The sequence below is a fragment of the Mus musculus genome, chromosome 2 (assembly GCF_000001635.26).
Source record: "Mus musculus strain C57BL/6J chromosome 2, GRCm38.p6 C57BL/6J".
Classification (NCBI taxonomy): Eukaryota; Metazoa; Chordata; class Mammalia; order Rodentia; family Muridae; genus Mus; species Mus musculus.
The window spans coordinates 156,743,161-156,757,494 of record NC_000068.7 but is presented as its reverse complement, the minus strand read 5'-3'; the positions used below and the strand labels follow the sequence as shown (position 1 = coordinate 156,757,494).

Sequence of the window (14,334 nt, the reverse complement as noted above, 5' to 3'; positions counted from 1 at the left end):
ATTCAAGCCTCCCAAGTACAAAAAGTAAAATAAGAAAAGTGGGCTGACAAGATGGCAGGTCAAGTGTATGCTGTCTAAGATCAACTCCACTATGTCCTCTGACCTCTGCTCCTTCAACACACACACAGGGAAGTCAGGATCTTAAGAGGATGTGCTGGGACAAACACTTTATGGACAGCTGTGAGTCAGAAACACTCCAAGGTTTACAGCATTACACTGAATACATCACAGGGCAGCTCTGGATTCACAGGTGCCGTCAGCATGGGTTCCACAGCCAGCGTCTCTGGGCAGTGCTTGGAGAAGCTGGTCTTCCACTCTCACTCACTCCGTGGGCGTGTCAGCACCCACGCCTCACTCAGGGCTTGACGGGCATGTTCCCACCTGCCACTTCTCTCCCAGATGCAGCCTGCTTCTCTCCATGCAGAGCTGTGTGCTGTTGGGCAGCCTTCTGCACCAGCACAATGGCGCTTCGGACTGCCATTCACTGCTGCACGACTTCCCCTTCTCTGACAGGGGTGTCTGGGACAGCATGTACTTGCCTGTGATGCCCTCAGCCTAGATCCCTTCCCTCTGTTCCTCAACAGAGTTGAGTTGGTGGTCTCCCATTACTGGTGTGTGTATGTGTGTCTCTCTGTCTGTCTGTCTGTCTGTCTGTCTGTCTGTCTGTCTCTGTCTCTCTCCAATCAGATTGCTCTGTCTCTGCCCCTCCCCTGCTGTTATCCCTTCACCAAAAAGCTCTTCAAGTTCATGTAAAACTCATGTTAGCCTTACTGTCAACGGACCACAGATAGACCTCACACCACTCTCTGAAACTTTATGGCTACCATGGCTTCAAATTGATGGTAATCATGTAGTGACTGACAGAGCTTGTTCCTGCATTAAACAAATAATACAAATAGAATGAATGGTTTTGAGACAAGGTCTCATTACATGGCCCAAGCTGGCATTGACTCACTCCAGACCCGTCTGCCTCAGCCTCCTAGGTGATAGGATCACAGGGATATGCCATGTCCAGCCTGACAACAGCACATTAGTCCAACTGATTCCTTTTGTAAGTGTAACATTTTAAAACGTATGCATGTGTGCCTGAGTGTTAGCTGTGTACACGTGTAATCAGGAGCCTGTAGAAATCAGGAGAGGCATCAGATCCTTTGGAACTGGAGTTATAGATGTGTGCTGGGAACCTAACCTGGGTCCTGGGACTGGAGAGACAACTCAGCAATGAAGTGCAGTGGCTGCTCTTGCAGAGGACCTGAGTCGGTTCCCAGCACCTATATGGTGGCTCACAACTGTCTGTAACTTCAGTTCCAGGGGATAGAGTAGTCTCTTTCTGACCTGAACAAGGACCTGGAACACAGATGGTACAGGTGCAGACATACAGGCAAAACATCTATGCACACAGAATAAGTTGAGAATAAATAGTGCTGCTGTTAGAGGTGTCTCAATCTCATGGCATAGTCTGTCCCACTGAACTCTCTGCCATCTTCTTACTGCTGGGGTCATTTTCATCCCAATGTTAATTTTTTTTTTATCAAATTAACATATATCCATAGTTTATAAAATGTGGAAGCACAAACAGTACATAAATTAGACTTCATCAAAATTAAAATTGTTGTTCAAAGAATACCATTAAGAAAATGATAACCCAGCCGGGCGGTGGTGGCACACGCCTTTAATCCCAGCACTTGGGAGGCAGAGGCAGGCAGATTTCTGAGTTCGAGGCCAGCCTGGTGTATAAAGTGAGTTCAAGGACAGTCAGGGCTACACAGAGAAACCCTGTCTCAAAAAAAACCAACCAACCAACCAAACAAACAAACAAAAAAAAAAAAAACAAAAAAAGAAAAAAAGAAAATGATAACCCCTCAGAAGGGGTGGGAATACCTATGAATTTTATATAACAACAGATTGGGAAAAGATCTTTACCAATCCTACATCTGATAAAGGGCTAATTAATATCCAGTATATACAAAGAACTCAAGAAGTTAGACTCCAGAGAACCAAATAACCCTATTTAAAAAATGGGGTAAAGAGCTAAACAAAGAATCTTCAACTGAGGAATATCGAATGGCTGAGAAGCACTTAAAGAAATACCAGGGAAATGCAAATCAAAACAACACTGAGATTCTACCTCACATGTCAGAATGGCAAAAAAAAAAAAAACAAAAAAAAAAAAACCCAAAAACAAAAAAAAACCACACCAATTCAGGTGACAGCAGATGCTTGTGAGAATGTGGAGAAAGAGGAACACTCCTCCATTGCTGGTGGGATTGTAAGTTGGTACAACTACTTCGGAAATCAGTCTGGCAGTTCCTCAGAAAATTGGACATAGTACTACCCGAGGACCCAGCTATGCCACTCGTGGGCTTATACCCAGAAGATGCAAGCTGGAAAGAACCCAGATGTCCTTCAACAGAGAAATGAATATAGAAAATGTGGTATATTTACACAATGGAGTACTACTCAGCTATTAAAAACGATGAATTCATGAAATTCCTAGGCAAATGGATGGAACTAGAAAATATCATCCTGAGTGAGGTAACCCAATCACAAAAGACCACACATGGTATGAATTCACTGATAAGTGGATATTAGCCCAAAAGCTCCAAATACTCAAGATAACAATTTGCAGACCACATGAAGCTCAAGAAGAAGGAAGACCAAAGTGTGGGTGCTTCTATCCTTCTTAGAAAGGAAAACAAAATACTCACAGAAGCAAATATGGAGATTAAGTGTTGAGCAGAGACTGGAGGCCACCCAGAGACTGTCCCACCTGGGGATTCATCCCATATACAGTCACCAAACCCAGACACTATTGTGGATGCCAGGAAGTGCTTGCTGACAGGAGCCAGATATAGCTATCTCCTGAGAGGCCCTGCCAGAGCCTTACAAATACAGAGGTGGATGCTCGCAGCCAACCATAGGACTGAGTGGGGGGTTCCCAGTAGAGGAGTTAGAGAAAGGACTGAAGGAGCTGCAGGGGTTTGCAACCCCATAGGATGAACAACAACATCAACCAACCAGAGCTCCCAGGGACTAAGCCATCAACCAAGGAGTACACATGGAGGAACCCATGGCTCCAGCTGCATATGTAGCAGAGGATGGCCTTGCCATGCATCAATGGGAGGAGATGTCCTTGGTCCTATGAAGTCTCAGTGTAGGGGAATTGAGGGTGGGGAGGTGGGAGTGGTTGGGTGAGTGGAGGAACACCATCATAGAAGCAGGGGGAGGGAGGATGGGATAGGGGGTTTCCCGGAGAGGGGGCATGGGGAAAGGGGAGAAATAAATAAGTAAAAATGAAAATGAAAATTAAACAAATAAAAAGAAAATGATAACCCTCAGGAGGGGTGGGAATACCTGTGAGCTGTGCACATAGCAAAGGTTTAGTGCCTGGGACCTTTACAACTCCTCATCCCCTTTCCAACCTGACACAGGTTAGTGTTATCTGAGAAGAAGGAACCAGAACTAAAATTACATCAACAAGACTGGCCCATAGGCAAGCCTGTGGGGCATTTTCTTGATGTAATGACTGATGTGGGGAGGGCCAGGCCAGGCCTTTGTGGGTGGTACCACACCTGGGCAAAAGGCCCTGGGTATGTAAGAAAGCAGGCTGTGCATGCTATAAGCACATTCCTCAGTGGTCTGTGCTTCCAGGTCTCTACCTTGAATTCTTGCCCTGACTTTCTCAGTGATGGAATGGGAGTGGCCAGAGCACGCTGAAATAAACCCTCTCCTCCCTAGGCTGCCTTTGGTTATGGAGTTTTATCACAGTAATGTCTAAATAAGACAACTAAGGATCTCTGTAAAAATGGGCAAATGGATCCAGGAGTGATGGTGCATATCTTTAAACCTAACACTCAAGATGAGAATATAACACCAGCCTGGGCCACGATCAGATCCTGTCTCAAAATGGAATCAGTGAGCTGGTGAGCTGGTTCTGTTGAAGGTGCTTTTCTTCCTAGGCTGATGACCTGAGGTCAGTCCCCAGGTGGGAGGTGAACCTGCTCCTTCAGGTTGTCTTCTGGCACATGTCCCCTCCTCTGCATGAAGTAATGGAGGGAAGGGACACCCAACATCAACCTCTGACCTCAGTGTGTGTACACAGGGTATATGCATCTATCTGCAGTGCCACACACACACACACACACACACACAAAGAGGTGAGCTTTATGTTAAATATTTTGCCACAATAAAATTACGAAAAGGGGCTGGAGAGATGGCTCAGTGGTTAAGAGCACTGACTGTTTGTCCAAGGGATCCTGAGTTCAATTCCCAGCAACCACATGGTGGCTCACAACCATCTGTAATGAGATCTGATGCCCTCTTCTGGTGTGTCTGAAGACAGCTACAGCATATTCATACACACACAGACACACACAGACACACACACACTCACACACACACACACACACACACACAAATAAAATTTTAAAAAATTACGAAAAAAAAGGCTAAGTAGGGAAAAGAAGTCAGCAGTTCTACTCATAGGGATATAGTAAAAAGAACTGAAAATAAATATTCAAAATCTTACATACAAATATTAATAGCGATATTATTCAAAATAGATTTCATTATGTTATTACAGAAGGACTCTGGCACTTGTAATATTTCTTCATCTTTGATATTGCCAACACACCTATTACAAACAGTGAGACGTTTGTTGTTTTTATTGGTGTGTTATTTTCATCCATGCAGTGTGTATGTTAGGGGTGCGGAGCAACTGCTCTACTACTGAGCTGCCCATCACCCCAGCCACTTCCCTTTTCTTTAAATTTCTCGACGGAATTAAATGCTGCTGCTGCTGTCGCCAGGTCACAAGAGCAGCCACTCTTGCTCTCACCACCAAAGTGTCACTTTTAAATAGGAAGAGACAACTAAAGCTCCTGGACACTCCAGGAAAGCTCTAACCCTACAGAGAAACAGGAAAGGAACCCTCATGGCTATGCAGGAACAGTCTGAAAAGATGTGTGACAGACGGAGATGACAGCAGCAGGACACAGATCCTGAAGCCTGTCTCCAGTGTCTGCCATGCAGCGCTGGCTCTGGCAGAAGCACAGTGTGCAGCGCCTGGTGGGACATGTCATGTGAGCATACAAAGCCTATGCCTTGGTCAGACTCTGCACAGCAGAGAGACCCGTGGCCCATGCTGAAGAGCAGAGGAGAACAGCAGCACTCCTTCCTAGAAGAGCCAGGCCCACCCAGAGCAGGGCTGGAAGATGTCTCTCACTGCTGCTCTCCTCTAGCTTCTCAGAAGTCAGGAGATGTCATCTCGTATCTCTTGGCCTTTGGAGTGCAATGTGGTGTATTCACTAATATGTTGTATAGTTAAAATAATAATGTCTTTCTATTGGAATAAATAAACGCTCAAGCCAGTTGTGGTGTACACCTTGAATAACAGCGCCTGGAAGGCAGAGGCAGGCAGATCTACACTAAGTTTCAGGCAAATTAAAAAGTATTGGTGAGGGCTGGAGAGATGGCTCAGGGGTTAAGAGCACTGACTGCTCTTCCAGAGGTCCTGAGTTCAAATCTCAGCAACCACAGGGTGGCTCACAACCATCTGTAATGAGATCCGATGCCCTCTTCTGGAGTGTCTGAAGACAGCTACAGTGTACTTAAATATAACAAAGAAATAAATCTTTAAAAAAAGGATTGGGAGGGGCTGGTGAGATGGCTCAGTGAGTAAGAGCACCCGCCTGCTCTTCCGAAGGTCTGGAGTTCAAATCCCAGCAACCACATGGTGGCTCACAACCATCTGTAACAGGATCTGACGCCCTCTTCTGGAGTGTCTGAAGACGGCTACAATGTACTTACATATAATAAATAAATAAATCTTTAAAAAAAAAAAAAAAAAAAAAAAAAAAAAAAAAAGGATTGGGGAGGCCAAGCAAGAGAAGAGGGCCCCAAGTTCCAGCCACACTATACAGTGGTACTCTGTCTAAATAATTGAGAAAGGTGGGAACGAGAAGGCCTTTCAAAGTATATAGCTGATTCTCAAAACATTGAGCAAATCCATTGTTCACTGCAACGCTAGTTCTAACAGCCCGGCGGTTAGGACAGAAATGACCAGCGCGCTGTCCGGTAAGTAAGACAGGCACACTCGGGAACATGGAACATCACCCAGCAGCACAAAGGAATGGTACACACACACACACACACACACACACACACACACACACACACACACACGATACTATGCAGTATGCAGACAGAGGAAAGGCAAAGTTATGACGGTGCTTTCCTGGAGTCCCAGACTTAGGAGACTAAAGAGAACTTAAGTTTGAGGCCAGCCTTGGCTTCATAATGAGTTCAAAGACAGCTTGGGCTACAAAGCAAGACCTTAAGGGTAGGTAAGAAAAGATGAGAGATCAACCCAGCCAAGTCATGTGAAAGGAATTTCAAAAAACAAAAACAAAAAAAACAAATGTAAGTGAGAAGTTAGTGGTGGTAGTATTATGCTTTGTGTGAGACATGGTCGCACTCTGCAACCCAGGCTAAGTCACAACACCCATGAGTCCCCTGCCTGTGCCTCAGGAGCCGGGATTTATAGACATACTGCTAACAAGTTTCACCAGACGCAGTCAAGTGCCTAAAGTTTTCCAGAATAAAATCCAAGGACAGAGAAGCAGAATGGCTTCGAACTGCTCATCACCAGGAAGCACCCACCACACCGCAGAGCCCTAGGTCAGAGATGGTGATCTCGGACAGCACACTTTCCTCTGCATTGTCCCTTGCACGCCAATGTGTAGGTAGTTACATATGTAAATGCAATTATGAGTTTCAACTTTATGCCTAAATTGTGAGGTCTGAAAGGCATGCTAACTATCCAAAAAGTTCTCTCAGGATAAAGAGAAAAGTGAGTCGAAGATCAAGCAGCCAGCAGGTGAAGTGTCCAGTGGGAAAGGGCCCAGAGCAGTGTCTGAGGAAGAAAGGACAAGGTTTACAGGTGGAAACAGATCCAGAGAGCATGGCCAGGCCCAAGCAAGACAAGGGAACCAGGAAAGATAGGAAGCCCGAAGAAATTAATACTTAGTGACTTAACTCTGAAGAAGAAAGGGAAAGCCATCACACTGCACTGAAGAAGTATGCAGGTGAATACAGAACAGACCACTGGTGTGGCCACAGGAGCACTGGTCGGCATGGCCACGGGAGCACTGGTCGGCACGGCCACGGGAGCACTGGTTGGCTGCCTTCTGTCAGACACTTGGTGCTTTCTGATCTCTGCCACTGGTCTGATTTTTTTTTTTAAATACGTCATAATTAAATCTATTAGGTAGAAACCTCAAGAGTTCCCTGCCCCAAGGTGGGTGTAACATCAAAGCAGGGAAGAGGCTCAGAGGACAGTGAAAACTGACTCTTCCAACACCCTGTAAGTCATCAAAGGTGTCCTCAGAATACATTATCAGGGCCACTGGGATACAAGTCTATCCTACCCGCACCCTGAGGCCTGTCCTTCCTGAACCTTCAGTGGAAGAGGAACCACCTGAGAAGCGGAGCTCTAGTAGAATGTGGTCAGCACAGGGTGATAGCCTCAAGGTTCCCAGCCTCTGGCTGCAGGCCGTGACTCAGGCTCCCTGCACAACATCTGTCCCTTTCCCTGGCCCCTTTGTCTTGGTAGTGCGCAAAGATAAACCCAGGGCTCCTGTGTGCAGGCAGTCCTGGCCGGGCCTAGCTTCTTAGCTTCCTTTTTGTTACGTATCTAGAGTACTGACGGAAACTAGGTAGAAAAGCAGAACTCTTCTCGCCATTTACAGTTCTCTCCTGTGGGGCCATGTCAGATGCCTGTACTTAGGGAACACAAGCACTCAATGAGGAGCTGGGCAGGTATAATTAGGGTGGCAGGTCTGTGTCCAGCACTTCGTCAGGGCCTTTCCACTAATTACCACTCAGTCCTCACAAGGTTCTTATGCGGGCAGAGATGAAGATCAAAAGCAGGTGACTGAGCTGGGATCGTGTGTGAGCAAGCCCACAGCCTGACAACAGGGAGCTACTATCATAATGCTCATCTGGGAAGAGGTCTGGCTAGGCAGACGGAAAGAATGAACACTGAGAGGCAAGCTCACAAAGTGAGTGTAAGAACAGGGCCTATGATCCTCCCCGAGAGGCTCCAGACACACCCAGGGGATCACCCTTGTGACACCCACCTTCTTCAGAGAGGTTGTTCTCTTTGGTCTCCTTGTCCATCTGGCAGCACCAGCCTTCCAGTCTCTCCGTTTCTGCCTGAAGGAGCTTCAGGAACCAGTAGCCATCCCTGCGGCAGGCCCCTGGCTGAGCGGGCTCTGCTGGGGAGCTGGAGGAAGTCTCCAGCCAAGGGTCGGGTGGGGGCAGCGAAGACGCCTCCAGGGCAGGGTCGCTGTTGTCTCCATAGGAGAGGTTGCGCTTGATCTGGGCAATCTTGGGGGCCTGTCGGGGGCCAGCATCAATGCTGATGGAATTGGGGTGTGAGGTACAGTCTGGGAGACTCCTCTCAGATGACTTACAACTGGAGTCGTTGGCATCCTGGGTATCAGAGTCAGTGTCCCGACGGGAGGACATGCTGTGAGAGGGGGCACTGCTTCTGTTGGGGGAGGATGGGGACAGGAAGGAATGAGTCACTAAGAGGGCCAGAAACCAGCAGCCACCTGACCCGGACACACGGGGAGACAGAGAAACGGATGCATCATCTGCTCACCATGCGCCTGAAGCGGGTCCCACAGCCCCCGCTCATTCTCTGCTCAGCCCTTGCCCACCCTGCCCATGCCCACACGCGCGCACACACACACACACACAAGGACAAGGTCATAAGGTTGTCTGTTTACTGCAGTGGGGCCAGGAAGACCACCAGTATCAGGGAGCAGGGGCCACAGCCCAGCCCAGCCCAGCCTCGTTCCCCTTGGGGTGACTGGTCTCAGAGCAAGCGCTCATGTGTCCACCCACCTGCCCCGCCCAGCCCCCACACCTGAGCCACCACCCACACCCACACCCGGCTTGGTTATTAGAAATCCAGCAAGGAGAAGTGGGTTAGGGAGAGCAGGAGAGGTGAGGGCGGAGGGAGGGAGAGGAGAGGGGAGTAGCAGCCACCACACCTCTGTCCAACTTACCGCCAGTCGTCCTCTACCTGAATCCCGATGGACTGGAATTTGGTAGCGGGACTGGGCTCCTCTTTTGGCACTGGCTGAATGCAGTCAACCTTATTGAAGGACAACGACAGCCACGGCACGGAGACAAAGACAAGAATAAAAACAAACACCACACTTGCTGCTGAAATTCACATTAGTGGGACGACGCAAACAGACATGTGGACAGACGGACACGAGGCATGCAGACACTGCACGTAGGCCCAAGTAGGGCCAGGTTAAGCCGGGCACTGCTCATTCGCGAGGAGGCGGGAGGGGATGGAGATGACTGGCTTTCCCTACTCTGAGGAGGGCGCCATCACATCGATCGCTTTTGGTCCGTTGTCCTCCGAGAGGTGGGAACCGCTCCTTCTAGTCCTCTCCTTTACACGATCAGAGAGAAAAAAGGACGACGGGAGAGAACACACACAAAGCCACAGCCGTTATCTGGTGTAGTTGAAGCCGAGGGCTGTCTGGAGGCAAAGATCATTCCCCTAACCCTGTAGTGCAGCCTGAAAGGGGAACAGCGGCACCTGTAGTGAGTGCCAGCCACAGACAGCAATTCTCAGACCCAGAACCCAGAGCCAGCAATGCTATGGGATCCTGCCCCTGGACCTGTCACACTTGCTTTGTAAAGGGGAGCAAATATGGCAGCAGCCATTCCCCGGACCCAACCACAGGGCAGCCAGCTTAAACCCACCCATCATGGTCCCAGCACAGGGGGGAGCTCACATCTGATCTGGGCCTTGAGGTGTCAGGGTGAGAAGAAATGACAGCCTCAGGAGCTGGGATTCTGGGGCAGGGGTCATGGAAGCTTTCTGCTTGGGACAGGAATAAAATCACATTTCCTCCAAGGAGCTATGACGAGGCATGGAGCAGGGTGAAGCCAGGCACTCAGAAGGCACTAAGCCAGAACCCTCTCCCCAGGGCCATGCTCTGAGTAAAAGAACCAAAGCTGGCCCTGACTGACTCGCAGGCCTACTAGGAAGGGAAGAGAATCTGGTTTGGCCAAAAGGAGATGGCCTTCCCAAAGACATGGCAGCGAGGATCCTATGTCTGTAAGAATCCCACCTAGAAAGGCTGTAGGGGCCAAGTGCTAGGCACTCATTAAGAAACTCAGCTAGAGAGAGCCAGAGGAGAATCTGTCCAACTTCCTTCCTGTACACGGAGGACAGACGACCAGAGCCATCTCTGACAAGGCCCTGCCTGGATCCCTGCTCTCCTCCCTGTCGTTATAGTGTTTTGTCATTGCTCTGCTGCTGGAGAGAGGCAATGGATTTCCTGCAGCCCGACACAATGCACCGCACCCTCCGGATTCTCCCCTACCCTTTCTCTGGTTTGGAAGTGCTCCACCACCCCGGACCCCTGCCCTCACCTTTGTCCACTACAGCTGCCTCCTACTGCAGCCTGGAGGTCCAGCCGCGCGCATAGCAGAGGACTTTCTGGGTTTAGACCAATTCTTGAAAACTGTGAGGCTGAGCCCAAGTTTGTCTCCCTCAGCTATCAGAGAACAGACACCTAGCACTGGGAGCTGGAGGGAGTGGAGGAGAAGCCGGGCACCACAGAGATAAATACGCACTGGGCTTTAGCTTCGTGATGGGATGTGGGACTTGGGGCTGTGGGACCTTTTCTATGAAGGGAGGCATAGACTTGCCATCACACTCTGTTAGCCATGGGTCTGGTGCTTCAAGTGACCTACCTGTCCCCAAGGCCTGAGTGGGCTCTGGGTCAAGTTCCCCTTGAAAACCCCATGGCTCAAGGGCCCTGGTCCCAGGCTTCTAGCCCATCAGCGTCTATGCTCCACGATGCTCCCGCTGCCAAGCGGGGCCATGGTTTCCGTACCGAGCTGACCTTGGATTAGAGAACTGTTAAGCCAGCCCCACCTCCCATGAGTTGTCTGGTAGGGCAAAGGATGGAGTGGACAGACAGACAGTAGACAGCAAACAGTGTACAGGAGCTTGCTGGCTGAGTGTAACTACATTCACTGGGACAACCCACTGGAGGATGTCCAGCTATGGACCTGCAGCATGGGTGCTGGACACACGAGTGTGGCTGCAGGAGAATTTGGTTTAGCCACTTGGGGCAGATGCACCAGAATAGACAGACAAAAACATCTCTTCCCGGGAGACCTAGTGGGCCTCCACTAGATGTAATTACACGCAGGCCGGTGCACAGAGTAGACAGAAGACAGTGCAAAAGGGACCCCTACTTGTATTCCTATCGATGACAGTTTCCTTTTGGGGATGGCCTCGGAATGGGACTCAGAGCTCGTCAGTGTCCCTTGTTCACTCTTCAGAGCTGCATGCTTAGGGGGTGGCTCCGGAGCTTCAGGGCCTGGGGTAATTCCACCCCGTGTCACACTGGGTGGCCGGGTACTGCTGTCCAGGCTGTCTGATGAGTTGCTCAAGCCCGACTGGCTCGTCACTTCGCTCTTGTGGTCTTGACTGTCCAGGTAGGTATCCTGAGCAGACTCAGTACTGCTCTGGACGGTGACTGAGATGAACGGTTTCGATGTGGTTCGTGGAGGGACCGGTGGTGGGGTCTTCTTATATGCCACTAGGCATGATGAACCTGTAGATCGGTGAGAGAGCAAAGTGAAGGTGATGCCTCTAACCCTTCAAGGCCTCTCCTGGGCTGCAGCCCTGCCTGACCTCAGCTAGAGGACTATGAAGCAAGAGAACGAGAGTCATACACAGTAATGACCAGTACAGGCACACAGGTCCCGTCCACCCTTGACAAGGCCCGATGTGCTGAGGAGGCCGAGTTAATTACAGATGCTCTCTACAAGGGTGTGGCAAAGCCTGGCCAATGTCAGGAGGAGGCAGTAACAAGAGGAAGAACTTATTGTGGCCTCCCCATGGTCACTCTGCGACCCCTTGGGTCCTATAGCTTTTTACCCTTTTCTTCTTCCTTCTCTCCCCATTTCCTCTGTGTGGACATCCTGCTCCATCCGGCCAACACAATACACTCTTTGCCGTTTTCCACCCATACTCCTCCTACAAAAGACCCCCACCAGCCTGCTGTCCACGACTCCACCAGGCCTGGTCCTTCTCTCTGTGTCTGCTAAGTTTCAGGGAAACAGGCACTGCCACAGCTCTGAGTCACCTGGGCCACACGCAGGAGGACATACATCAGCACAGCGAGTACTTGCTTCTCAGGCTGCACTGTCTGGAAGCAGCAGTTCTCCTAGCAGCGCTGGATCTGAACAAGGACCCTTTCTCAGTCCTGTCTAAGTGTCCTCTCCTATGACGGCCCAGCAAAGCAAGTCCCTCCCCAGGTCTGGGGTGCCCTCTCCTACAGAGACCCAAGCAAGCTCCGACCTGCCAGCGGGAGCTACTACTCGTCATAGGGATGGTACCCACTCAGTGACAGTCCACAAGACAAGGCCCAGTGCCACAGAGGCTGGACAAGGGACATAGCAGAAAGTTCCCTATCTGCTAGTAGAGAGCATCATTACACAACCTGATGGAATGGCTATGAGAAAGTGACATAGTCAGACCACCTTGCAAAAGGATTGACATTGTCTTAAAAAACTAAACATGCAATTATCATAGAACCCAGCAAGAATAATCAGGCAGGTAGCACAGAGACAAACATGCATGTACAGGCAACTCTATCTGCAAAACCGGAGACTGAAATCAAGAAGCTGAGTGGCTGAATGGAGGCACACCTCTACTGTGCAGTGCTACTAGGGAGTGAGAAGAAATGAACGGAGCCACGTGATGACTTGAAAGACTCTCAGGTCATTGTGTCTACTGGGTAAAGCAATTCCCCAGACAGTGAATGAGCCTATTGATATTACATTCTTGAAATGACTGGATTGTTAGAAATGAAAACAGAGCAGTAACCGCCAGGGCTGAGGGTTTGCTTGGGGAGAAGATGAATAGGGAAGGCAGTAAAACAAAAGGGACCTACCGATGAGGTGATGGGACTGCTCTGTGACCATGGCACCATTAGAGGGACTTGCATATAAGAAATCTGCACTTGGGGCTGGAGAGATGGCTCAGCGGTTAAGAGCACTGACTGCCCTTCCAGAGGTCCTGAGTTCAATTCCCAGCAACCACATGGTGGCTCACAACCATCTGTAATGGGATCTGATGCCCTCTTCTGGAGTGTCTGAAGACAGCTACGGTATACTCATATGTAAAATAAATAAATCTGGAGGAGGAGGAGGAGGGGCAGCATGCACTCGCTGACCACACACAAGCATGGCACACAAACAGGGCAGTCCGAATGAGACAGTGGCTTGTGTCTCTGCCAGCATCCCACTGTGATGCTCTTTTACAGTTTGTTAAGATTCCTGGAAACTGGGCAATACAGATTACCTTCTGTGTCAGTTCTTGCCCTGCATATAAACTTGCAACCAAATAAGTCAAACCTGATGACGAGTGATACAGCAGAGGCTGTCAAAGGTCAGTGGCCAGCCTGTGCGGTGGAGGTGATGGGCCTGGGGGTTTCCAGCCAGGAGTTCTCACTCTTACTCCCAAACTTCAGGCCTTTGGAGGAAACAGGGCTTCCTCACACGCACCCATGCAGTCTTTGTCACTAAGTTAAGGGAGAACACTGAGGATGTGGAAGACAGACACATCTCTGGGCTCGAGAAAAGACTATAGGAGGTGGTGAGGGCTCAAGTCATAAAAAAAAAAAAAAAAAAAAAGACCTTCCGATCTCTTCTGCCCTCCCCAGGGTACAAGAAAGGGCAGGCCTTGTTACACAGGCTGAAAGACTAAAGCTGGGTCATACTTGGATACTTGGAGCTGTGCTTAGCAGCTCTGTGGTGCTGTCAGGAGGATGTATCAACCATACCTACTTTACAGATGGGTACATGCAGCTCAGAAAGGCTAGAGTGTGCCTAGAGTTATCAGTGCTCAGTGGCAACCACATTTGCTGGACTGCACCGTGCACTTTCCTGCTTCCCTCCCAGGCCCTGGGGCCCTCCCAGCTGGGCGCAGCTGCAGGTGTTTGAGGCCCCTCTGCTGGGATCTGAGGCCAGAGGCAGATGCACTCCCAAGCCCAGATCCTACTGCTAGGGTGGGAAGGCTCTAGACTGGCGGCAGATACACCTGGCTTTGGGGGCAGGAGTTAGCTTTCTGGGTTTTCCAATGCCCTCATCTATTCAGAGCTTTGATCTGGCAACTGCATACCATTTTCACCAGCCCCTGGCAAATTCAAAGAGCTTCCATCCACACACACTCTCTGGACAGTGTGACTGAGGGTTAAGATCCCTGCTTGGATCTCTACTACT

At 49.6% G+C, this 14,334-nt stretch overlaps 1 protein-coding gene across 30 annotated transcripts in view; it reads right to left on the bottom strand.

The window, feature by feature from the left end:
- The window catches only part of Dlgap4 (DLG associated protein 4), a 150,731-nt gene that overhangs the window by 6,869 nt on the left and 129,528 nt on the right, over window positions 1-14,334 (bottom strand). For 11 of the 30 annotated variants that reach the window (XM_006499341.3, XM_006499340.4, NM_146128.6 and 8 more), the window contains 3 exons: window positions 11,299-11,660; window positions 9,075-9,163; window positions 8,139-8,551 (listed from right to left, as the gene is read on the bottom strand). In XM_006499341.3, coding sequence (XP_006499404.1) covers window positions 8,139-8,551; window positions 9,075-9,163; window positions 11,299-11,660 — 864 coding nt within the window. Of the gene's footprint in view, window positions 1-8,138; window positions 8,552-9,074; window positions 11,661-12,194; window positions 14,310-14,334 lie in introns of those variants that run through there. The other 19 variants (XM_017317840.2, NM_001277186.1, XM_006499343.4 and 16 more) reach the window with 8 other exon arrangements.